This window comes from Sinohyriopsis cumingii, chromosome 4 (genome assembly GCF_028554795.1).
Source record: "Sinohyriopsis cumingii isolate HCF-2022 chromosome 4, ASM2855479v2, whole genome shotgun sequence".
NCBI lineage: Eukaryota > Metazoa > Mollusca > Bivalvia > Unionida > Unionidae > Sinohyriopsis > Sinohyriopsis cumingii.
The window spans coordinates 112,723,381-112,750,585 of NC_142964.1; the positions used below are offsets into that span (position 1 = coordinate 112,723,381).

A 27,205-nucleotide genomic window follows, 5' to 3' on the forward strand; every position below is an offset into this window, starting at 1 on the left:
TTATTATTATTATTATTTATTGTTATTATTATTATTATTATTATTATTACCAAGTTTCACCAGTCTCCTTAAGACTTTTAGAGTATTTCTACACAATTTTATAATGGGTTCTTTTGATGTAATTCAAGTTTCCATAGAAAGTCAACACATAATTCATCATGATACATATTCGAGTTTGATTTTTAGCTGAGGTCATGAGAGCTTATGGCATTGTCATGCATCTGTCCTACATACATTGTCTGTCTTTGCATACTTGTTATATTTTACTTTACTCAAAACCCACTGGACTAGTTTGGAACAAAAATGGCAGGAATATACTAAGCACATTCTATACCAAAGTTGTGATTGGGTGGCTCACCTAGTAGTTTATGCATTCGATAGCCATAAGGAGAACATATTTTCAACTTTTCCAAACTGGCATTCTTTCATTCTTAGGAAATGCTGTGTCAGAATTAGAGCATAGTGTGTCTAACATTGGTGTGGCTATCATCATAACAAGGTACAAAATGTACTTTTGATTTCTTCTATAGATCGGCTGAACCATTTTTTTTCAGACTTGAATAAAATATTTTATTTAGAACATTCCGCATCAAAACTTGTTATTGCTGCTCTTCTTGAATTGATGGCCATACATGGGATTTTCATAAAAGACTTCTTATGATATCTAGCTGTTCCTAAATATAACATGAATATGGCCACCACAGCAGCCATCTTGAAAATCTTGTTATTACAAGGTCTGAATGGAAAGTACCACAGCAGTTAATTTGAAAATCTTTTTATCTCTGAAAGAATATCAGAAATGGTTTCAACACAAGAGAGATAAAGGGAAGAAATGGTTTTATCTTGAACTCCTGGAAATTCTTTTCATGCAGTAGAATATCAGTTCATTTGAGGGATTCTTATATTTGTCTAAAGGACAAGGATCTTGAAATAACTTCTTGTCAGTTGATGAAACTATTGCATATGTCGAGTAACAAGACCTGAAAGTCCTGTCCTGTAATTTACTGGTTTCTTTGGACCATAAAAAGTAAATGTGTGAAGAAAAATTTTGAACACCATTTATAGTCATTGTTTGTGCAGTCCTGAAATTTTTCATGTTTCATTATAAACCCATTTTGCACATGATTTTGACTGTTGTTATTCCTTGAGTGTGTTAGTTGTGAGACATAAAAATTTGAAGTTGACTTTTTAATTTCTAGGTAGCACAAGCAGGTAAGGTGCACATTGAATGGTGAATATGTTTTGGTTATTGGATGCAGTGTATGCTTGGCTTTCTTATCATTCACATATATCATGCAAGGATCTCTTTCTTTCTTTTTTCTTTCTCTCTCTGTCTTGCTCTTTACATCTTTGTCTCTAATAATTACATAAATTTTATGCAACCTGTATCAGGGATAAGAATCTTAAAAGTTTTGTCAATTTTCAGATATATTTAGGGATGGTTCCAATTTTCAAAGTTCTTTAGAATTTATCTGATGATTCCAAAAGTGAGGTTTTTGTTATTGAGGGTTAAGATGTTTTAGAATTTTTTTGTCAGAGTTAGTCCAATCTTTTCAGCATTATTGCCCATTATAGAGTTTCCGAACTTTTTTCAGCCGGTAGACGACAATTGAATTGCTTTCCCAATCAGAAAGAGATAAATGCCATTTTGTTTTCATCTCCTCAGAGAGAAAAATTACAGTATTTAAAAGTATTGAAAATATTATAATGAAATCTAATTACTCAGGTGCAGTTAAAATAATGTTTCACCTGATTATGATATGATTTACAAAATTAAGGTTCAGAAATCTCTGTCTTTCCTAAGAATTTATCATAGTTATTAAAACATTTAAAATAAGAAACACCATTTTTTAATTTTAACACTTTGATTTGATATCTTGAAGTAAAAGTATGAAGGTTAAATATGATTCACATTGTCTGAATTTTCCACTTGTTTTGCTGTGTTCAGGAGAATGTGTGATATCAATATCAAAAGTTCTTTAATGCATGAAGTCTTTTCTAGGAAATTTTGCAATCTTTGATGTATATACCAACTCTTTTCAGTGTTAGAAGTGGACCTCAGAAACCTTAAAAAAACTAAAATTTCATTTTGACCATAGAAACCTAAATAAACTGAAGGAAAACAAATTTAAAAGAAAAACAACTAAAAATTGGACAAAATAATTAACGGAATGTTTTTTTGCACATGGTTTTCCATTAGGCTAACCTAGTGGTCAATAAAGTATGTGTACATGTGATTTATGCAAACTAATGACTTCTTGTTTAGTTGCTAATTTTACACTTTGATCATCTCAGCAGGGTCAGCTGGCTTCACTGTTTGAAGTTTGTTGAGTTGGATTGTATTATGTGCAGGTAGGAGTAATTATAAAAGTATTAAAGACTTTAATTTATTATGGTTGGGTTACTAAAGAACTCAAGCTAATTTTGTAATTTCTTGGTGTATTGAACCTCAAAAAAATTTCACACCTTGACAAAACCATTTTAAACAAAAATATCAAATTTTTTAATTTAATTTCACTTTTAACCCTGTCTGTTAAAAGTACAGTATTTACTTTTTCACAAGGAAAGCTACAACAAGATATATATATATGGATAAAAGAATTGTACAGGTCAGATAATTTTTATTTGTTTCCTGCTGAGAATCAAAATTAGGTCTTTGCAGGATACATTCTTTGCCATATTCTCTCAACTAAATGCATATTCCCACAAAGGTATTGAACCTTGTAATAGGCATAAGCATTCATGCATAGCAGACACACTCACATGGTGACCCAGTAATTACCTCTCAGCATGATACACATTCAGTCCAGCTTCCTCTAACACAGGGGTTGACAATCAATGTCACGCATGCCACAAGCTGGTACATCAAGAAGTTTTGTGTGGCACGCAAAGGGCAGCCAAAAATCTCGATTTTAACAGTGTTACTCTCTTACTGGTGGCACACATTCATTTTGTAATTAATCCGGAAAAAAAGTGGCACACTATGTAAAATAGGTTGCCAGCCCCTGCTCTAACAGAAATTAATAAATATAGAAGTGAATATAGAGTTACCAGTGTACACCAGTCAGAACTAAGACTGATGTGCCTGCATCCTACAGGAGAACAGATTTTTAATATTAAGTGAAGTTATATATGAATATGATGTAGGCATTCATACATAACAGACTTATCGTGCCAGTAATTAATTCTTATCTAAGTACATGTGCACAGTCCCTCCAGATTCTTTCAACAAAAATTAAAGTATATAAAGATTATTATAGACAGATCTATTTATCAGAGATCCTTAAATTACTGTATTTGTTGGACACATTTGGCAGATCATATCATCTGAGGAATTGGAACTTTGGCAAAGGATTACTCAGATATCATTATAACAAATTGTTTTTGATTTGTTTATCCATTAAAATGTCATATAAACACCATAACAATTAAAATTGAAACATGACTAGGTTAAGTTTTTGCAGTCATATAAAACCTGTAGCTATAAAGAACAAGACAAAATAAAGTGTGAGCTTATCTCCTGAACTTTATGAAAACCCTTTAATTTGACAAATTGACTATTTAAACAAGCATTGCAGCTTTTAACAGTAGATTAGAACCTTTTTGTATAGAGTAGATTCCACAAGCACAGATTTGTTCAGTGTTTTTCATATTAAAGTAGATAATTTAGAGTACCGGTAGACAACTATAATCCTTCTTGCACCCCATAACTACATGCTAGGTAGATATCTTTTTCTTGGAATTTAGCTGACCTAATTATAGTCACACTAAAACACATAAAGCACTGGCTACAGGTCAAATATCATTAGAGATTTTGCTATAACTAATGTTTTAGGTTTACAAAGTAATAGATAACTGCTTTGTAAAAAGACTTACTTCATTTTGCCTTCAGTGAATCTGTACTTTTGAACATTGTCATTTGGAAATGTACATGTTTTATATAGCACTGTGTATTGATGTATCCGGTAATGGTGTATATAAACACAATGCACAGATGATGGTGTTATAGTCTGAACCACCTTCCATTCACCCAGATATTGTATTGACATGCTGCCATGATCAGTTAAGTTAATTTAAGTCTTTTCTATTCATCCACCCACCCACCCCATGCTGTCGTGGCCCAGTGTGACTCCGCAAGTGATAAGAGGCAATTAATAGAGGCAGGAGCCATGGTGCTTTAGTGGTTAGTGTGTTAGATTTGTGACCAAAAGAAGTACAGGGTTCAAATCCTACCATTACATTTGCCCAGGTTAACTACTGTGACGTGTCCTTGGTGAAGGCACTTTGCTTCAGTTTCCTCAGCACTAACTACCTACTTGTGTTGCTATACCATTAAACCCAAAACCAAGCCAATCTGTTCGTTCACTGGCTATAGTAATTTCATGATTTTTAAACTGCATTCATTCCAAAACCCATTTATAATTGATAGGCATGGTTTTTTTTTTTTTTAGCTCAACTGATCATAGCCCAGAAGAGTTCATGAATACAATGCCTGCCTATCCATTAACACAAGTTTGTTATTTCTACTCCTCCTGCACTCCTGGAAAGATTGCCTTGAAACTTGACATCAGCAGCCATTCCATGGTCTAGTTGGTCTATTATGGCTACCATGTCAGCCATCTTGATGTTTTTATCAACAGACTTCTTATGATATCTAGTTTGTCCTAAATGAAAATGGTGTCCTAAATGAAAATGGTTCCAGTTGTACATCCAGTATGGTGGCATGACACCTGTCTTGAAAATCTTATCAATTCACCCTCTGAACTGATGATCATTGTGACATTCACCAAAAGACTGATTATGCCTGCTTTATCTTAAATGAAAATGGTGTCATGCTGACATTCAGTATTTGTTCCACAGCTACTTATTTGAAAATCTTGTTTTTGCTGAAGAATATTAGAAATGACTTAAACAATTGACAGTTAAAAAGTTTTAGTCTTATCTTGAACTCCGGAAATTCTTTTTACCTTTTAAAGTGTCAGTCCCTTCAAGGGGCTCATGCCTAACTGCTTCGTGTGGTAGTCAATGAAATCTGCTCAGATAGTTTGGATCCACTTGAAACCATGGTTTTGTTGACTAAAAATAGCTCATTTATTGATCACTCTCTGGTATGGCAATTTTAAAAACAAGGTTCGCTGTCATGTTCATGTCTCAGTTTGTGAATATACACTATGTTCATTTCATTTCTTTGATTTTTTTCTTCTTATGTCAGTGATACAATCGTGGGTAGATAGGTTTGAGGTCCAGTATAACAATAATGACAGTTGTCTGATAGTAACATGGGAATGGCAGAAAAGAGGTGCTCTTTACGTTGCTTTGCCAAACCTCACAGTAACTCGGAATGGGCTGTTGACAGCTGAAATGTGCCCCATTGACTATTTTTAAACTTGTTTACCTTAAGATATTGTGTGCTTGAAGAATAATGCATTGGAAATGGACCATGTTTATTTGCATGATGACTTGTCTGCTCAGTGGGTAAAGGTTCCTCCCCATTTCATTCTTGACTTTGGCATTTGGTTTTGCAGAATACTTGTCATTATTCTTTACTATGAGATCCACCAAATCATGTCATACCATTTCATTGTATCTTAATAAAAATATTTTTTCACAGCATAGTGGTTTGCATTAGATGAACAAGGCTATGTTAGACAATAATAAATTACAAGATTTTAACATCATTCAGTTTCAGCAGTCTTTGATGGTGGCATATTAAAGATATTCAATTTTAGCAGATCTTTGATTTCACCATATTAGTGACATAGAAAAGCAGATCCTTGATTTCACCATATTAGTGACATAGAAAGGAATATCTTTGATTTCACAATATTAGTGACATAGAAAAGCAGATCCTTGATTTCACCATATTAGCGACATAGAAAGGCAGATCCTTGATTTCACCATATTAGTGACATAGAATTAAGCTCCTTGATTTCACCATATTTGTGACATAGAAAAGCAGATCTTTGATTTCACCATATTAGTGACATAGAAAAGCAAATCTTTAATTTTGGCATATTAGTGACATAGTTTTAACAGAATCATTGATTTGAGCCTATTAATGACATAGTTTTATCAGGTAGTTTCACACAACTCAAACAAGACTAATACTTGCTTGCCATGACTTTAAAATGCCCATATTGGACATTGGGGTATTTTGCAAAAAATTTATGTTCATACTTGATTAATAATTGCTTCAGGTCTGTAATTGCCATGGAGGTTTCAATAAAGGAACATTATAACCTTACTAGTTTTTTGCCTCAACAAACTTTCAGAGTAGAACATTTGATTTTGTGGGCAAAGATGGATCTCCAACATGCAGTTTATTTTCATAAATGCAGTGGAAGCAGTCACACAATGACAAAACCTGGAATACAAGATATATATATATATATATATATATATATATATATATATATATATATATATATATATATATATATATATATATATATATATATATATATATATATACTTACACAGATTTATGTTTTTGCCTACAACTGCTTCAGATGTAGTGATTGTCCTCCAAAAGTTCATAAATTTTCAAAACCTCTAGTGTTAGCAATGTTGCAGATGATGAAATATAATGTCACTTTATTTGAACACAAGGGATTTTCAGACAGTAAAGAACTGAATCACTGTCAACAGTGAGGATTGTTCAAATATTATTAGTGACAAAGCACCAATCACATCATTTTTTACAGCTGCCTTTTCAGGTACTCTTGTAGATTTAGATCCATATAAAACCCATGGTGCCACTGAAGCTAATATCAAACTTAGAATAAACTGTGGTACCAGAATCATCGATCATATTAGTCCCAGCCATTTATATCATATGCCTGTGGACTTTTTTTTATTTTGAAATTTAGTGTTAATGTGATTCTAGCACAAATTACTTTCTCATTAAATTTTGCTAAGTTTGTTTTACACAGGGGAAAATAGTCAAAAGATTTATGCTACTAGACTTCTGTATTATAGTATTAGACTTTATATTGTAGTTACAGGTTATTGCATTTGTATGGGAAAATAAGTTTTTCGGATGGAATAATGCACGACCTTGGGAGTACAGTATATCCATCTAAAACAAAACAAGTTTATATTTTCCCAGACAAGTGCAGTAATCATTTTATTATATGCTCATTTTTCTTATTCTACCTAAGGCTTAATTATATAAACAAAAATACACTACACGAAACAAAGTAACTGAATGTATGCCATATTCCAAAATGAATACACAAGCGCAGATGCATCATTACACAACAGACCGCTCCGGTGGCCTAGTGGTTAGAGCGTCCGCCTTGGATGCGGGAGGTCGTGGGTTCGATCCCTGGCTGAGTCATACCAAAGACTTACAAAAATGGTACTAACAGCTACCTCGCTTGGCACTCAGCATTTAGAGGTTAGTGTTAGGACTGGTTGGCCTGGTGTCAGGATAATGTGACTGGGTGGGACATATTGCCACATGTCTGTGGCATGATGCCCCAGTGCTAGACATCACTAAAAACTGCCACACTGCAGACATCATAGCGATATGACTGAAAAATTGTTAAAACTACGTTAAAAATCCAAATCACACACACTCATTACACAACAACATTATTAATGTGCACATAACTCCGCCCAGATAAATTTGAATTTAGTCATGTGCTAGACATAACTTTTGAAAGAAGATGGCATATTGGTCTACTTAAAATTGAAATATGGAGTCATAATGTGAATGAATGCGCATTGCAACAACTTTTCCATTTGATCTGGAATGAATAGATTTTGGTATTTTTTGTCAATTCTACGAAATTTCATGATTATCAACTGATTTCATCTGTGCAAATTCTACATGAAATACATCGGATTGAAGCAGCGAGGGAGAAATGTGTTGACATCTGCTAGTGTGTTTCTGTTCTGTTATTGAATATTTGAAATCGTAATGTGGGAAAAATATGATGTCTTTCAGTTGTAATTATCAAAATCATGCTTTGGAATTTAATGTTTATTTCACAGTAAGGAGGATGTAATTGTACTTGGAATATAGTCAAAATTACAGTACAATTTTAAAATGTGTAATCAAGCTTGAGAACCCATGACATGGTTCATGTAATTCAGATTTGCAGAACTAAGAAAGAACATTTTGAGGAAATTCAAGATGTAAAACTGTAAGTATATATTTGCCATTCTTATTACCAGCTAAAGGAGACAGTTATGCCTTGTCATTTGCATTTTATTTGTAGGTACCCAGCAATGTTATGAAATCTGGCGTCTATCGCCCAGCTAAATCCAAAACATTGATTCAGAAATGTTAATGCCGAATGTAGCAAAGCAGCTGGTATGTGGCAGTCCATGAAACATCTGCTTTAGTTCATTCAGAAACAAATTTAATCAACAAAATGCAAAGGGCCTACTACGTGAGTCTGCTTAAAAGTGCTGGCATCTGCGTCCATTTGTTTACAGTATAAAGTAGTTCCTTTATGAGTGCAATATGAATTGTGCGTGCGAGTTCAGTATCGTAAAAATACTGCACAGTTCTGACAATGAAGAGTTAATGGAGAAAATAATGAGCATATATTAATATTAGACTTTGCATTATAGTCCTAGACTATTTTATAGTACTGTACTTTATATTTTGCTACTAGACTTTATATACTGCTTTATAAAATACAGCACTCTTGTGATTTATATGCTAATCAGTACTCTATAGTTAACATTAGGGATACTGTTCACAATTATTGCATGTACATTGATATAATGAATCAGTACTCTATAGTTAACATTAGGGATACTGTTCACATTTATTGCATGTACATTGATGTAATGTCAGTAACCCTACAGTTAACATTAGATACACTATTCACATTTATTGCATGTGCATTGTGCAATGAAGTTAGTAACCTCATAGTTAGTGTTAGGGATACTGTTCACATTTATTGCATGTACATTGATGTAATGAAGTCAGTATCCCTATAGTTAACATTAGATATGCTGTTCATATTTATTGTATGTGTATTGATGTAATGAAGTCATTACTCTTTAGTTAACATTAGGAATGCTGTTCACTTTTATTGCATGTGCATTGATGTAATGAATTCGGTACTCTATAGTTAATATCAGTTTATATTTATTGCATTTGCATTCGTGGAATGAAGTCAGTACTCTATAGTTAACATTAGGATTGCTGTTCACTTTTATTACGTGTGCATTGATGTAATGATGTCAGTGCTCTATAGTTAATATCAGAGATGCTGTTCATATTTATTGCATGTCCATTCATGGAATGAAGTCACTCTTACAGTTTTAGTATTTTTGTGGGGAATCAAGTTTATTTCTGTTAAGTTATAGTGCATTCATGGTATTCATTTAATGCATTTATGGGATGTTTTGTCTTCTGGTTCTTCATTAAGTCTGTTAACACTCTGACCGATAATAAATGTTGAAGCCCTAGTTTTGAAAACATGATTGTAACACATGGACATGTGCATTCATGTAATGAAGTTAGTACTCCTATATTTAACATCACAGATGCTGTTAACATTTGTTGCATGTGCACTGATGTAGTGAAGTCAGTATTCCTATAGTTAACATTATTGCATGTGCATTGATGTAACGATGTCAGTACTCCTACAGTTAACATTTATTGCATGTGGGTTGATCTAACAAAGTCCGCCCATAGTTAACATTACTGCATGTGCATTGATGTAATGAAGTCAGTACTCCTATTGTTAACATTAGAGATGCTGTTTACATTTATTGCATGCACATTGATCTAACGAAGTCAGTACTCCTGTTGTTGACTTTGTTGCATGTGCATTGATGTAATGAAGTCAGTACTCCTATAGCTAACATTTATTGCATGTGTATTGATGTAATGAAGTCAGTACTCCCATAGTTAACATTTATTGCATGTGCATTGTGTAATGAAATCAGTATTCCTTTAATTCACATTATTGCATGTGCACTGTGTAATGAAGTCAGTGCTCCTGTAATTAACATTATTGCATGTGCATTGTGTAAAGAAGTCAGTAGTCCTATAGTTAACATTTATTGCATGTGCATTGATCTAATGAAGTCAGTATTTCTTAGAGTCCTGTAGTTAACATTTATTACATGTGCATTGTGTAATGAAGTCATTACTCCTTAGAGTCCTATAGTTAATATTTTTTACATGTGCATTGTGTATTGAATCATTACTCCTTAGAGTCCTATAGTTAACATTTATTACATGTGAATTGTGTAGTGAAGTCAGTATTCCTATCGTTAACATTATTGCATGTGCATTGATGTAATGAATTCAGTACAACTATAGTTAACATTAGAGATGCTGTTTACATTTATTGCATGCACATTGATCTAACGAAGTCAGTACTCCAGTTGTTGACTTTGTTGCATGTGCATTTGTGTAATGAAGTCAGTACCCCTATAGTTAACATTTATTGCATGTGTATTGATGTAATGAAGTCAGTACTCCCATAGTTAACATTATTGCATGTGCATTGATGTAATTATGTCAGTACTCCTATAGTTAACATTAGAGATGCAGTTCACATCTATTGCATGCAAATTGATCTAATGAAGTCAGTATTGCAATAGTTAACATTTATTGCATGTGCATTTGTAATGAAGTCAGTACTCCTTTAATTAACATTATTGCATGTGCACTGTGTAATGGTGTCAGTACTCCTATAGTTAACATTTATTGCATGTGCATTGTATAATGAAGTCAGTACTCCTGTAATTAACATTATTGCATGTGCACTGTGTAATGAAGTCAGTACTCCTATAGATAACATTTATTGCATGTGCATTGTGTAATGAAGTCAGTACTCCAATAGTTAACATTTATTGCATGTGCACTGTGTAATGAAGTCAGTACTCCTTAGAGTCCTGTAGTTAACATTTATTGCATGTGCATTGTGTAATGAAGTCAGTACTCCTTTAGTTAACATTTATTGCATGTACGTTGATTTAACGAAGTCAGTATTGCTAGTGTTAATATTATACAAACTGTTAACATTTATTGCATGTGCAACATTGTATTGATGTCGCCACTCTTAGATTTAAGTATAATTAGTGAGTGCTGAATTTTATACTTGCAAAGATTATCCATGTTTTAAATTGGACTTACGAATAATATCATAAACTTGTGATAATCAGCTGCATACACAGCTGGAGTTTCTCTGAAGTTAGCATTTATTTATGAATTTTTTATTTAAATTGCCCAGCTTAATAACTTTATTTGTCCCGTTATTACAGTGATTCCATCCTCCGGACTTAACCTCCTAACAAAGGGAAGATCCCCTATTCCACAAAAGAGACTGCCGAAACGTTACAGCTCAGCAAAATCAAAACAAGCAAAGGATAGCCAGACTCATAGTAGTGATGATTTATGTGATCAAAAAGCCACGACTGTTGTGAAATTCTCACCGAAAATTGTTACATCTTCACCAGTATCTGACCATTCAGTAACAATAAAATCATCTGCGACTTCAGATTCCTTTCAAGAATTGTCTGACTCGTCCATTATGGAACGGTATCCATCCCTTGAATCCAGCTGTTATTCCTTGCTAGCAGTAGATGATGATGCTGATGAGATCATGGTATAGAAGAAATTGGGCTACAGGCTGTGTCCTTGACATTCAGACACATCCTTCAGACACATCCTGCAGTGAAGGTTACTCACCCTATGCTAAATAGAGATCTCTTATCATCATTCCATAATGCAGAAAATACTTGTTTCTATCAATCTTACTAGAAATGAATAAGATCATTGATTTTCTTTTTGTTTGTGAAGGTCACATAAAAGGATATGAAAGACTGCAGTCACTTTTTTACTGGCGTCAGCAGATTATAATTACTTTGGTTACAGTTTTCTTTTATTTGCATATATATCCTAAATGTCATAATAGATTCTCATCATGCTTGGCATGAAATATTATTTTTAAATAAGTATTTATTTGTTGCAGTCTATTGATTCTACTCATTAATTTTTACATATGCCTAAAACATTTTAGAAAAGCAGACCTAGTTCAGATAGTTAACAGTAGCTAAAGACCATAGCATACAAGCTGCTTTAAAAATACCATAAAGGTAACAATTGAGAATCCCCTATAATATCCTCAAGTAATTTTCCTGTATGTAAAGTCATCTAATACAGAGAGCAACATTATTACCCTTCTATCCTCATTCACACTGTATTTAATGCACACTGCACCTTGTCACTGATTGATTACTGTGAAATTTCTCAAAGAAGAGTGTCAGTTGGCACCTGTTCACTTTTATTGTCTTAAAGCACCGTTCTATAACAGAACAAATGTCTAATCACTTTTGCGTCACTTATAGACATTTTTATCCTCAGAATTAAACAGTGACTTTGGAATAATCAATCTTTAGTAAGGGCGATATTTTTACCAAAGACAGAAATAGTAACCTTGTAGAAGTTTATGACATCATCCTGCGTTGAGCAATCAAATCATACCCTATTGTCCCAAAACTCACCGAGCATAAATATTGAATTTTTGTCATCTATCAGTTAGAATAGCAAAAATATTGACACGTTATCTTGACCGTATGTATGATTTTATTCATTACCACAAATGTGGAATAGTCGTTGATAATGTTCATATGTCTGCTCATTTAAGATTGGTGTCATCATATATTGTCACGTCTCTTGTCAGATAAGAGAATGATCCAAATCTAGTCAGGTAGGGTGATTATGTGGAACTCTAGGAAAGGACTTTCTGCAAGCTACAAAACACATGAAGATGGTACAATAACATTGTCATGGTGTCCGGTGTATTTAATGTTCAAGTTTAATGTTATTTTCAGACATTATGTAAACTGTGTGATTCAGCAGCTGACAGTTTATACCACAATAAGTGAAGAACAAATAGCAGTAAACTCATGCATTTGCAATCTTAAACTAATTTACATCTGTTTAGGTTCAGATTATATATTTTTACATAAAGATCTTGTTTTATTTGTCTGATTTTCTAATCCCTGTCTTGTACAAGTATCCACCATACTGGGGTTTCTGTCAGCTTATAAAGAAATTCCTCAAGTCCTTATGGTGATCATTTTTCGAGATTACAAAATTTGCCACATTCAGAATTTTCAAATTAGGAAATTGGAAAAGGGAAACAAGTATTAGTTTACGTAGAAGACACAGTATTTAGTTCTTAGACAAAAAACAAGCAGAAACCATATTAAGCTAGTTTTTGCTGCTTGCAGATCCATAGAAATTTGTATGTGCTATGATTCTTGTTTGGAGCCTTCTTGGATCAATCAAACTATGAGTGTGAAAGAGAGAGAGAGTATTGTGCTGATATTCCCTACATCCAAATACATTTAATCCAGTAATGTAATATTTGACAAGCAGAAATATGGACATTGCTTACTTATGTATTGAACTACTATTCCTAGGGACTGCTCCAGTGGTTTAGTGGTTAGAGCATCTGCCTCGGATGTGGAAGTTTGTTGGTTCGATCCCCAGCTGAGTCATACCAAAGACTTATAAAAAATGGTACTAACAACTGCCTCGCTCTGCGCTCAACATTAAGAGGTTATTGTTAGGACTGGTTGGCCTGGTGTCAGGATAATGTGACTGGGTGGGACATCATGCTACGTGTCTGTGCCATGATGCCCCAGTGCTAGATATCACTATAAACTGCCACACTGCAGACATCATAGCGATATGACTGAAAAATTGTTAAGGTTATGTTAAAAATCCAAATCACAAACACATTATTCCATGGGCTCTCAAGAAAATTAAGGTGGATATAGGACACATGGTACTGATTGTATGGAAAAAATGGGAACAAGCCTGGTGAACATACAATAGAGTATATATGGATTTGGCTGGCCAGGATTGGTGAATAATGTAAGTTATGTTTTTGGAAAAAGAATCTTTCGAGAGCTTATCCTGGTTGTAATTGAAATAAAATAGAGACATTGTTTTATTGATGGAATTTCAGTCCTTTAACAGTCTTGAGTTTGGAACACTCATTACTAAAATTAGCACCTGACTCTTTGGTGTGGAATTGAAAGCACATGTTACAAACACATGTAGGTCCAGAAAATGCCGTGGTTCATATCCTTTCCTCTACACAGAAGCTGACATCCAGGTTTCATCAATATTGATACATATAGGCATGATCATGACCACTCAGAAATTGTAAGTTATTGAATTTTTAATATGGTGTTTGCATAGGTTTACTGTGAGAACTGATTTAGTACTGTGAGTCCTGTACTGGATGTTATAAATTTATAAATGGTGAATTGTTGCAGGAAAGATTGCCAAGAAAGCTGAAATTATTGGAATGGAGGTCCACTTTCTCAAGTTGTTTTCACACTCAGCATGATGTATACATCAGAAAAGCTTGTTTAGCTTGTTACCATGGTAACTTAAAATGATTCTGCCCTCTCTCTCTCTCTCTCTCTCTCTCTCTGTCTCTCTCTCTCCACACAACACAAGCAGAAGAAAAGACTGCTGAATCTGTGATATGACATATGACTTTGCAAAAACTTTCAGGATGTCCTGATTTAGATTTAGCAAGCATAACATGTGCCCTTTCCTTACCCACAATGCATGTTTGATATGATTTATAATTAATTACTGATTGAAGGAGAACATGTAGACTTTTATTCACTTTAGGTATGAAGACAAATGCTTGTGTTCAAATCACTGATTGCTGTCAAATGATGGCAGTTTGATGAATAATGAAGTTACATGTTACTTGAAATAATAGTAATTGAGTTATCGTCACATAACATGCATCCAGGTGTAAACGTTGTAGTCCCAAATCTACCATGATATAATGCATTGCATGTAGATAGAACAGAGTACCAGCTTTTATGGGTTTACAGCTTGTTGTTCAGTGCATCTTGTACATAAGCAATAATACATCAGAGAGGTCATTCTTAAATTAGGTTGATTTTAGAATTTTAAAAAGTGGACATCAAAAATTTTGACCACATAAATGCTGACATGTACTTTACTGGATGAGAGATGTACTTAGGAGTTTTTTAAAATTCCAGATCTGGTTCATTTTCAGACAAAAGATTCACTAAGGAATATTTTTATTCCAGATCAGACTCATTTTCAGACAAGGAAAGCAGTAGTGAATTTTTTTTCCAGATCTGGTTCATTATCAGACAAAGGATGCACTCCGGAATTTTTAATACTTATCTAGCTATTTTTCAGACAAGGGATGCAATAAGGATTTTTAAAAAAAATTCCAAATCTGGCTCATTTTCAGAGAAAGGATGCATTTAGGAATTTTGGAGAATCTGGATGTGGCTTATTTTAAACTTTAGTCTGTACCCATTTTTACCAATATTTTTTTCTTCTCATAATTCTTTTTATGAATTTATTTTTTTCAGACAAATAAAAGTTTGATTTTGGCAAGTCTCACACATCATTTTTTCAACCTTGAAAATGTTTTAAATTAACAGATGTCGTTGAGGCCAGAGTCTGCAGATCATGGCACAAGTCCCTAAATTTTAAATTGCCAGACTTGTTGGTTTGATTGAAATGATTTGCTATCTGAAACTTTTATTTACCAATGATAATTTTGGTGGTCACTTGTCCCAAGGTAGAACATAATGATACAACACTTGACATCAGTCACATAAAATATGTTTATCTTCAGTTAGTACCCAACACAATCTTTCACTGGTGTTAGGCAGTTTTTACACATTCATACATTTTCTTAATGCAGTGATTGTTCATGACTAGTTCATCATAAAATATGATTTTATTCCAATAATTCTTTTTTTCTTCACATAATAAGGTCTGAAATTGAAATCTGGGAAAATTTCATAATTAAGATGTTTCAAAAGTTGGGCCAGGTCTTAATGATATACAGTTGCCGGGATTATACATTTTGTGTCATAAATATTAAATTGGATGATTTCGTAATTACATTTTATAGCATACTTCTTAGAAATCCAGGTGCAATGTCACAATATGAAATGGAGAGATTTTTGAAGTGCTTATGGTTTATAAACATAATCAAGCGTTTGATGTTATTTGTCTCATATTGAGAGAAATATCTTATTAATAAAATATGGAGAAATGTCAAATCAGGAAACAGTACATCCTACACGAATACTTTAAGATACAGTTGATACTGCAATTTTATAATGAAGCAACCCACCTTATTCATTAAAAAAAAAAAACTACTTCCCATTTTAAAATGTTTCTTATTGACCCAATCGTAGTAAGAAATATAAACCAACATGTTAATTTGAGTACTTTTTCATTCCATTTGTAATTTGATTAAATTTGTTTTCAGTATTGATCCATCAGTTGCTATTGTTTATTGCTTAAGACTGTAAAAATGTTAAATTAATTGTCAGATTTATCAGCTGTTTCATATACATTTATCATTTTACAAGTTGTATGCTATAACAAAATCTGTTAGAATTGAATGAAATTAATCATTTAATTGTTTATTAGTGGGTAAAAATAAAGAATTGAATGAAATTAATCATTTAGTTGTTTATTAGTGGCTAAAAATAAAGAATTGAATGAAATTAATCATTTAATTGTTTATTAGTGGCTAAAAATAAAGAATTGAATGAAATTAATCATTTAATTGTTTATTAGTGGCTAAAAATAAATGATTGAGATATTATTTAAAAATAAAGAGTAAAAATCCACTGTCATGTGAATGTTGATAAAATACCCTGTTACCAGTAATCCATACTGCATGATGGTAAAACAAAATACTCATTTACCAGTAATCAATACTTCATGATGGCCAACAAAATACCTATGTAGCAGTAATTCATATTATTTGCTGGCTAACAAAATATCCATGTGACAGTAATCACATATGTCTTAATGGTTAAAAAAATACTCATATTCCAGTATTCAGTATGGCTTAGTGGCAAATAAAATACCCATGTTCCAGTAATCCATATACAGGGCTAGAATTTAACAAACATTTCCTTGCAACGAGAAGGACTAGTAGATTTAGAAATTTACTAGTCCTGCTGAATCTTCACTAGTCCTTTCCACAAGATAATGTCAGCTACATGTCTCGATTACCTTTATTTCCTAAATATCTCAATCATTCATATAGTTTATAAGAAGTTTATATCCTGCTTTAGAGAACCACCAAGGTTACTTGAAGATAATCACTACATGCACAAGATCACAAGAGAAACAATGGTTATCCAGAAATTAACTGTTAAAAAAGATGACTTGATAATGTTTTTTAGAGCCTTGTCATCCCAGAAAAAAATAATAAGAGAAAAAGACAAAGACCTCATTCACGCTGGTCATTATGTCATAACCCTACAGACATGTGATTTAAGGCCGTAGCCACTGTGCTTCATTGCAAGCAGGGTGAGATGATCTCTGATTATAGCAGTATAGGTGTCATGCGAGTTTTCACAACAGATATAAACCTTTAACAAAATATGTATCCATGATGTTAATCCTTTAACATTGGAATGGTAAATTAAAATAATAAAGATTTTGATCACCATGGCAGCACAGTGGTGGTTTGACAAGTTCACAAGTCTGGTTTGCATTCTTTTAGTCCGAGTTTTTTCTGACCACTCCTACCCCATATTAGATATTTTGACATTTTTGTTAGGTTGTGAGGTCAGAACTCATTGATTATTGAAATGTTGGTATTTACCAAAACTTTGTGGTGTCAGCATAAGGTATCTGCTTAATACTGGACCTGGCAAACTTGAACAATCTACATCAAGCCCTACCCACATGAAATTGATAGGAAGGTGATTTATCTTCTCAGAAATTGATAGTATAATATTTAGTCTTTTATTGATGGATTCATCAAGCAGAGAGCACATGTCAGCATGGTATTTTTAGTAATTTATCATTACCATGTTGATGTGCTCTCTGAATCTGTGTTTTTCCAAGTTGTGGCAAAGTGACAGGTTTCTGGTGGTTGTTCTCAGAATTATTATGTTTAAACTTATGTGTTTTTGTTTCTTTTTAAAAAAAAAACATTATGTGACTTTCATTTCATATTTTCTAATTTTGTGTACAAAATTGGAAAGGGGTTTTCCTTGGTATGACATGACTTGAATGTAGGCTGTGATTTGCTTAGCAATAGTTTCATCTTGTTTGTCAACAGGTTAAAGGCTTGCAATACCTGAGATGAAAAAATCACCTTCCTATTGATTTTACATCAGTAGGGCATGATGGGAGGTTCTTCAAGTTAGTTAAGCCCAATAGTGGGTAGCTACCCTACACCTATGCTGCATGGTTTTGGCAAATTCCAACTTTTAATTAGGCAGTGCACTCTGACCTCTCATCCCAATATTAATGTCAAAATATTTGAATGGGCTAGAAAAAGTCAGAGGAAATTTGGACTATAAGACTTTGGCAAACAATTTACAAATCTAACAAAATGGGTAAAGAATTACACTGCCATGTTTTCAAATACAAACTGTAAAATCGTCTTCATTTTTACTCTCATGGGGAGCAATGAATCTTCAGGATTTACCTGGTGAGAACTTGGGCATCATTGGATCATTCAGATTTTCTAAAATTATGTAAAGTAAATGCCAACTGGTGACAAATGAAACTTTAGTGCTATTAGAATGCTAAAATTATGAAAACTACTAGTCGAACAGAAAATTCACTAGCCTTTGGCTGGTGGGCTACCACTAATTTTTAAGCCCTGCATATAGATAACTCACTAACAAAATTCAGCTGTACCAGTAATCCATATGGCCTGATGGCTAACAAAAAACCTTTTTACCAGTAATCCATTTGGCTTTCTGGCTAACTAAATTCCCATCTATAATTGCTGACTAAAAATACCCATGTACCATGAATCCATAAGGTTTACAGGCTAACTAAATACCCATGTGTCATTGCTGATTAAGAAAATACTAATATACTATTAACCTATAAGGTTTGTGGACTAACTAAATACCCATTTAGAAGTGTAAGTGCTGGCTAACAAAATACCCATGTACCATTAATCCATATGGCTTGTTGGCTTTGTGTCAGTAATTCATGCAGCCTGCTGACTAAAAGATGCCCATGTACCAGTAATTTATATGGCTTGCTAGCTTTGTACCTGTAATCCATACAATCTGCTGACTAAAAAGATACCCATGTACCAGTAATTTATATGGCTTTGCTAGCTTTGTACCTGTAATCCATACAATCTGCTGACTAAAAAGATACCCATGTACCAGTAATTTATATGGCTTTGCTAGCTTTGCACCTGTGATCCATACAATCTGCTGACTAAAAAGATACCCATGTACCAGTAATTTATATGGCTTTGCTAGCTTTGTACCTGTAATCCATACAATCTGCTGACTAAAAAGATACCCATGTACCAGTAATTTATATGGCTTGCTAGCTTTGTACCTGTAATCCATTCAGTCTGTGACTAAAAAGATACCCATGTACCAGTAATTTATATGGCTTGCTAGCTTTGTACCTGTAATCCATACAATCTGCTGACTAAAAAGATACCCATGTACCAGTAATTTATATGGCTTGCTAGCTTTGTACCTGTAATCCATACAATCTGCTGACTAAAAAGATACCCATGTACCAGTAATTTATATGGCTTGCTAGCTTTGTACCTGTAATCCATACAATCTGTGACTAAAAAGATACCCATGTACCAGTAATTGTATGGCTTGCTAGCTTTTTACCTGTAATCCATACAGCCTGCTGACTAAAAAGATACCAATGTACCAGTAATTGTATGGCTTGCCTGTTTACAAACTACCCATGTGCCAGTATTCCTCATGGTTTGTTGGTTAACAAAATACCCATAAAGCTTATGGGCTAACAGCTTTCTGGCAAAAACAATCCACTGTTATTTGAACAGATTTAGAATTTTATGTATTATCTAGCAATTCAAGATAGACTAAGATGAAAATTTTATGATGAATTTAATATTTGTGTATTAATAGCAATTTCTGTCACTGCTAAGTAAAAGCAGTGTTTCTTTTTTTGTTAGAACAATGGGCATATGACAGGTTTTAAAACCAGTAGTCTTCAGACATGTTTCTTTTCTAAAGTAATCTGGATGATTTTTTTCTCCACAGTACATTGTATTTTTTCCCCCATGTGCAATAATATTTAATTGTATTTCATTTAAAAAAAAAAATGCCTCAGATCTTAAAAGAAATGAACATGACATAGTTCACCTTCTTCATCTACCAATTTACTGGTTCATTACTGTAATATTATATAATTTCGATTGCTTGATATTAGTGTGAATATAGTACTCTTTCACCCAAAGCAGATTGTGCTAAAGTGTGATTTTAGATACATTGTCACATAAAGTTGCCTATTTGTTATTTGCATTTTTTTTTAATGTACAAGGCTGTAATGAACATTTATTCTGCTTCTGATAACAAAATGGTCAGCATGCAGTAAATGTCTTTTTGACAAAAAACGAATTGGCATGTCACATTTTGGTGAATATTTATACTTTTTATTCCTAACATGTAATGCCTTCCTTTTTTTAAATACTCGTGAAGCAGAGTAACTTGGTCCAGTCGAAAATTAGGTTTTTTATGTTAAGACTTGCTCTGCAGCCTTCCAAAGGATCAGGTTTGTTACACCAAAATCAGTATGATACATATTTATTTTAAAAAGGTCACAATTCAGGTTGCTAGTCGTATATGATTCACTGTTCAAGCTGATGCTTACTATCAGAGTTAATGTTCTTTTCTATCAATGGGTGATCACAACATCTAGTGGACTGGTTTGCACCATTTGCCACAAGGTACCATTCACAGCATGTCTGTTTTTCATTCTTGACTGTGCAGTATATTTTGAACTAGTAGATGGAAACATTAGCACATCATCCACAGTATATTTTGAGTCAGCAACTTGCAGAAATACTGCATAGAATTTAGCACAAGTAGCAATCAAGCATGTAAGTGCTTCCTGTGCAGCACCTTGTGCATTTCCTCTAAATATTGTTGGAAACTTCACCAAAACAATGTATTTTGTGCTGTCTGGTCTTGTTGCAACAGTCACTGTATTGGAATATTCAGATCTTGAAAAATGATGATCATAATAAGTTCAAAATGATACATGTTATCTTTAGAATGGAATATTCATTTCTGCTAGACAGATGATTGGACAATGGTTTTAAAAAATCAAATAGACAACTGTTGGCAGTGTCAAACATTGTGAATGGCTTGCACTTGGGCTGCGAGGAACCCTGTTGATTTTGGGGTCAAAAGAGATGGTTCACAGTGATTTGGAAGTAGTAAAGCTCTCCGCAGTCTATAGTTACTTAACGTTTTGGATGAATGGCACTTGGAGTAAGAAAGAACCCTGTTGATTTCATGGTCAAAAGCTCAAAGGTCAAGGTCATTGTGACCAAAAGAAGAAAAATGGTTACTGCACAATAACTCGAGTTGTCCACCATCTACAATTATGAGACTTTGTGGCTGACTTGCACTTGGGCTACAGAAGAAGCCTATAGATTTGGGGGTCAAAAGGTCTATGTGACTGAAAGAAGAAAAATGGTTTCCACACAATAACATTTGTTCTACTTCAGACCTGCACCAAACATTGTGGATGTCTTAAATCTGCAGTCAGAGAAAAGCTTATTGGTTCCCCTACCGTACTCTTGTTTTGAATTATTTGTATTTTCAAACTAATAAATCATTGATTTAAAGCCAAACTTTAAACTTTTAAATTTTGTTCACCCCCAGAATATAGTTCCTCTTGTCATGAACTAACCTCAAACATACTTTGCACCTGTGGTCATCAGCGACTTGTACTGCAGCTTGGCAGACTCCTACAAACCTCTAATGTTTCAGTTGCCAAGTATGTTGTTTTGCAACAGAAATTAATTGTCAACAGAAAAATGTTAACCACTTCATTGACTTTGATAATTTTGCCCATCGCTAGTAACAACAAAGACATGGACAGATGTGCACTAATCAAAACGAGTTGGCAGAGATTTTTAAATTTCCCTGAGGTGAACATTAGCAAAAGTTTGAGAGAATTAGGACAGAAAATGAGGGAAACCTCTTAACCCATGCTCAAGGTGCAACAATGGACACTTTAATAAAATTTACAAAAACTAATTGACAGTGATAGATAATGGAGGCAACACTTTCAAATTACAAACCATTAAAATGTATATTTATATTTTGACAGATTTGTTTCAAGGACAAACATGTCTGTTCAATAACATGGTTGGTTTAACAAGAGTTGACAGTGTTAACTTGCAGTTTGAGCCGTGTATATTGCACACCAAACCACAAAGTAGACCCTGATTTGCAGGTAGGTCTGAGTCCATAGTATTAGTACTTGAACAGGTATGTAAAAATAGATGTGCATTCATGATAAGAAGTTGACCACGGTATGAAAATATGTCACTGTGAACTAATTTTGACACTATTATTTAGGAAAGTTTCTTGGACCCTGTGCTTGTACAGCCATGATACCTGATCTGTACATGTAGCCTGAGTTCAGTGCCATGATATAAAAAGTAGGTCACCATGATCTAATATTTTTACTTCATTGACTGTACACCTTTGATATTCAAGTGATTTTCTTAGACCTTGTTACTTGTACAGGTCATCAAAACGGATATGAGATATGCCATAAGTACAGCAACACCATATCAAAGGAAGAAAAGAACTGACCTACATCAGCAAATTAATTTACCTTCATCGCCACTCAGTATGGATCACCTCAAGTATTTGCAAATAAAAAAGCTTGTGTGTGAATATGTTAGCAAGATTTTCCATCTTCCAACAGCTTCATTTCCTGTTTTTATGTCTTCAATTAACAGAGCTTTTAGAACAAATTTCAGCATAGCTATTCATTTTGGGGTTTGAGTATTCTTTTTTTTCTTTGCTTTTTTTGTCAAGCCTTATTATTGAGAAGCAAGACCTAGCAGTCACTTTTTTCAGCAGCATCAGTGTCAATAGTTTATTTAGGTTAATGTTCTTTATTTGCACATGTTTTATAAACCCCTTGACAGATTCTCATCATATGTTATACAAATAATTATTAAGCTTAGACGAGACATTTAGTGACATCCTCACTTGTCCAAATTACCTACGGTCTAAGTCATAGTTAAAGCAAATGTATCCTAGGTTTTGGGTTTCAAAAATGTTGGATTTTTTGTTGTTGTTGCATGTATTTCATAAACCACCTTGATGGATTTTTCTCATACTACTTCTTTTAACCTTAGAGTCAAGTCATACATTTACAGCAGCACTTTGATCATGGGCTCGGTAAACCAAATTCATGAAGATTTGTATCAAATACTTGTCACCCTCTTCACTCATTGGTTAATTGATTTATATTTAATGGTATGTCAGCACATGAAAAGTTATTTCATGCCAGCATTGTTGGAACAAAGTCTATTGCCTAGCAACAAACCATAATGGCTGACCCACCCTTACCTTGGCAGGACTCATATCATCAACTGTTCTTGTTACCAGCTAACTATTAAACCACCCAGTTCCTGTTTTAATTGATTTATATGATAAATTTTCCAGGTAAATTAGACATTAGGATTTTGAGGATATATCCAATCCAACTTTAAACAGTACTTATTCATGTACAAGGTTGTTCCATGTATGAACAGCACAGGTACAGATTTAATATCACATAAAACTATTCAAAATAAGGGTCTACTTCATTTGATTGAATTCATTTGTAGAAAGAATTGTTTATTCCCTATATTTATGGACTTGTCAAACAACAGCATACTTGGATCTGTGCTGCTTGCAGATTGGTTCCCATCATACAATTCGATATTTGGATCTGTGCTGCTTGCAGATTGGTTCCCATCATACAACTGCACATTTGGATCTGTGCTGCTTGCAGATTGGTTCCCTTCATACAACAGCATACTTGGATCTGTGTTGCTTGCAGATTGGTTCCCATCATACAACTCCATATTTGGATCTGTGCTGCTTGCAGATTGGTTCCCATCATACAACTGCACATTTGGATCTGTGCTGCTTGCAGATTGGTTCCCTTCATACAACAGCATACTTGGATCTGTGCTGCTTGCAGATTAGTTCCCATTGTACAACTGCATATTTGGATCTGTACTGCTTGCAGATTGGTTACCATCGTACATGGCCAAGTGGTTAGAGCGTCTGCATTCAGATGCAGGAGGTCATGGGTTCCCCGGTAGAGTCATACCAAAGACTTATAAAAATGGTACTAACAGCTGCCTTGCTTGGATCTGTGTTGCTTGCAGATTGGTTCCCTTTATGCAGCAGGATAATTGGATCCTTGCTGTTTCCAGATGTGTCCTTTATACAACAGAATATTTGGATCTGTGATGTTAACATATTGGTGCAGTTTTTACAGACAACAACAGAATTGGATCAGTGCTGTTTGCAAATTGGTACCCATTTTACAGAAGCAAAAATGCTAAATAGGGATGTCAATGTGTCTAGACTGGAAATCAAGGAGCAAAAGTGGGTTATTTGGTTACTGCACTTGAACATGACCAAGAAGGTGTGGGTTTGAATCCTACCATATGAGCAGCCCAGTTTTCCTACCGTGGCATGTTACTAGGCAAGACACTTAACTCTGGTTGCCATGGCACCAAATAACCTCTTTGTGTTGATGTGCCATTAAACATCATAGCAAACCATAATAAATTAATAAATATTGAAATTAATTTCTGAGCATCTTGTTAACAGTATTGCAGATAGGATGTGGAAAGAAATTTTGATAATATATTTGACACAAAAAATAAATGATTTTGACCCATATTTAGAAGGTATTGTGTCTTGATAATATTGAGATTGCTAACTGCAGTAAATACATGTTACAAATCTGTATTAATTGTTCTAAATTGATAGCATTCTTTTGTAGATATAACTTCAGTTCATCTAATGTGTACATGTACTTTAAAGTCATTTTATGTCTGAATTGATGCATAATGTCCAGAAAACAGTTAAATTAATTATTCTACCAAGCACCTTATTTACCATCTCAGCGGATACTACTGACTCTGTTTTCTATGCTTTGTAAATTGATTGAGATGTACATCAAATTTATTCCAAAAACATTGTTTGATTTATGTTACATTATGCAGCTGTGCACTCTGTTACTATCAGAGATTTGAATTTTATCCACTTCTGATTATTTTGGAAATGTATTCACATTTATTTGATGGGTAATGTAGTATGCATTATTCCTTGCCAGTAAAATTCAAATTAATTAAAAACATATGTAATTAGATGAACCAGTTTTATTGACCATGCAGGGTACAACAATTAAAAGTGCTGTTTATGGGCAGTATATATGGGACATTTTAGAGACCAATCCTGACAATAGAAAAACACTTTAGAAGTCCATGCTTAAAATTTACCATCAGCCAATTAAACAATGTGTTACAAAAGTGAAGTCTTTTGATTGGTTTTCTACAAATCCCAAGTTCAAACACAAGCTTGAGAGTGTAATACATGTATCTGCAGGCCTGGTATTTATAGACAGATATTCTTTATTTGTAGGTGATCATTAAAGCGGGTTTATGTAGTTATTTAATTACAGTAAAATTTTGATCTACATGTATGCAGTTAAGGAAAGAATAAAAATACATTATAATATGATGTTTCATTTGTGAAGATGCATTATAAATGCATAATCTTGAGGACAAGTGGATTCACCTGATGTATATTTAATAAATTTCTAACATTTGTTCACATCCATGTTCAAAATTGATGTTAATAAATGTTTAAATACTATTTTGTATATAATGCAAAAACACAAAATGTTATTGTACATTGTAAGAACCAAAACATGGTAATTTACATTGTAAGGATAACTAATTATAATACTGTACTGGTAGTGATTAACTCAGAATATCTAATTTCATGTGAGTAAAGTTTGTACATAAACAATGTTAATTAAAGAAATTGGTGGTATACCATGATAAATTTCATGAGATGTGCATGATTGTTTTGTATCGACACACATGTATCAGTTGGTTCCACAAAAATGTCTTGAGATGACTTTGAATTGATAAAATAAAATGTTGCACTTTATTTGTTTGTTTATAATAAAATATCTTTTACACACACACACACTCTGCAATCTGAAGACTTCTACTTCATGACCTTTTATCTATTGTTATCCAATAACTCAATACACTGAAGAAAGTTTGGGGGAAAAATAACAGCTGAATTTGATTGTTTTGTATTGTAGTAAATGTTCTGTTGTGTGAGTCCAGATCTGACAGGCTTAAAAACCCATAAAACATTGAAACCAAATTGATGTACAGACTGTAATTGTTGCTTTAATGTGTGACAATTCTTTCTCTTATTTCAAGTTGATTCTAGTAATTGTATGTACAGTACATTGAATGACATTTTAGCATTTCTTCCCATTGTGTTTTTGGGTGGCACTCTTGATAGCACTCTGGGGTCCAATGGGTATTTAACATTCAACATGTAATGGCAATCCAACAAACAAGTTGGTGATATTAAAGGAGATCAGAAACCAATGTAAATATAGAATAATAATAAAAGTACTATAGCAGAAAACCTTATTCTGAAGTATCATCTGCGACCGTAATGCCAATATTAAAATATTGGCCTATCTTCTAGGAGCTGAATTTCCGTGACCTCATATGCAAAATTTCCGCGCCTATTCGGTTACTTTCGGGATGTGACGTCATAGTAGAGACTCGAGCAGCACAAGTGGGAGTTGCCAGCGTAAAAGAAAATACCGTTTTGCGTTGCTTACGGGTGTAATAGAACATTAAGAAAAGCCTGTGGACAACATTTTTTTTCTTTTCCGAAAGATAAAGGCATAATGAAAGAATGGATACATTATTACAAACGAGTTGATTTCAAAGCAACACCATACAGCACTCTGTGCTCGTTACATTTCTCAAAGGACTGTTAGGAGAGGGATTCTGAAAAAATGGCAGCTCAAGGATACGCAAATGCTAGGCTTAGACTAGAGTGCCTATAAATTCAATACGGCTACTGTGCTGTTAAAGATAGGGGTTATTTTATGAATTGAACATGGTGGCATCAAAAGTCAGGTAACCCATAACTTCTGCATGAAATGACATCACATATTCAAGGTAGAATGTTTTTTTAAATGTGATAAGTTTGTGCATGCTCACTTTTCAAAATATGTAGTTTGTGTATGCGCACTTAACTTTTAAACAAATGTACCAACCCGCACACTTAAAATTTGTTTTGAAAAGAATTTCTTACGAACATTTACATTTTGTAAAAGTTGTTTGCA

General features: G+C 33.7%; 1 protein-coding gene across 1 annotated transcript in view; it reads left to right on the forward strand.

Moving 5' to 3' along the window:
- The window catches only part of LOC149801912 (unconventional myosin-IXb-like), a 333,412-nt gene extending 307,420 nt beyond the window's left edge, over window positions 1-25,992 (forward strand). The window contains exon 45 of the mRNA XM_089956299.1: window positions 11,242-25,992. Within this exon, the coding sequence (XP_089812425.1) occupies window positions 11,242-11,591 (350 nt within the window). The 3' untranslated portion in view covers window positions 11,592-25,992. The remainder of the gene's footprint in view (window positions 1-11,241) is intronic.
- Window positions 25,993-27,205: the final 1,213 nt, after the last annotated feature.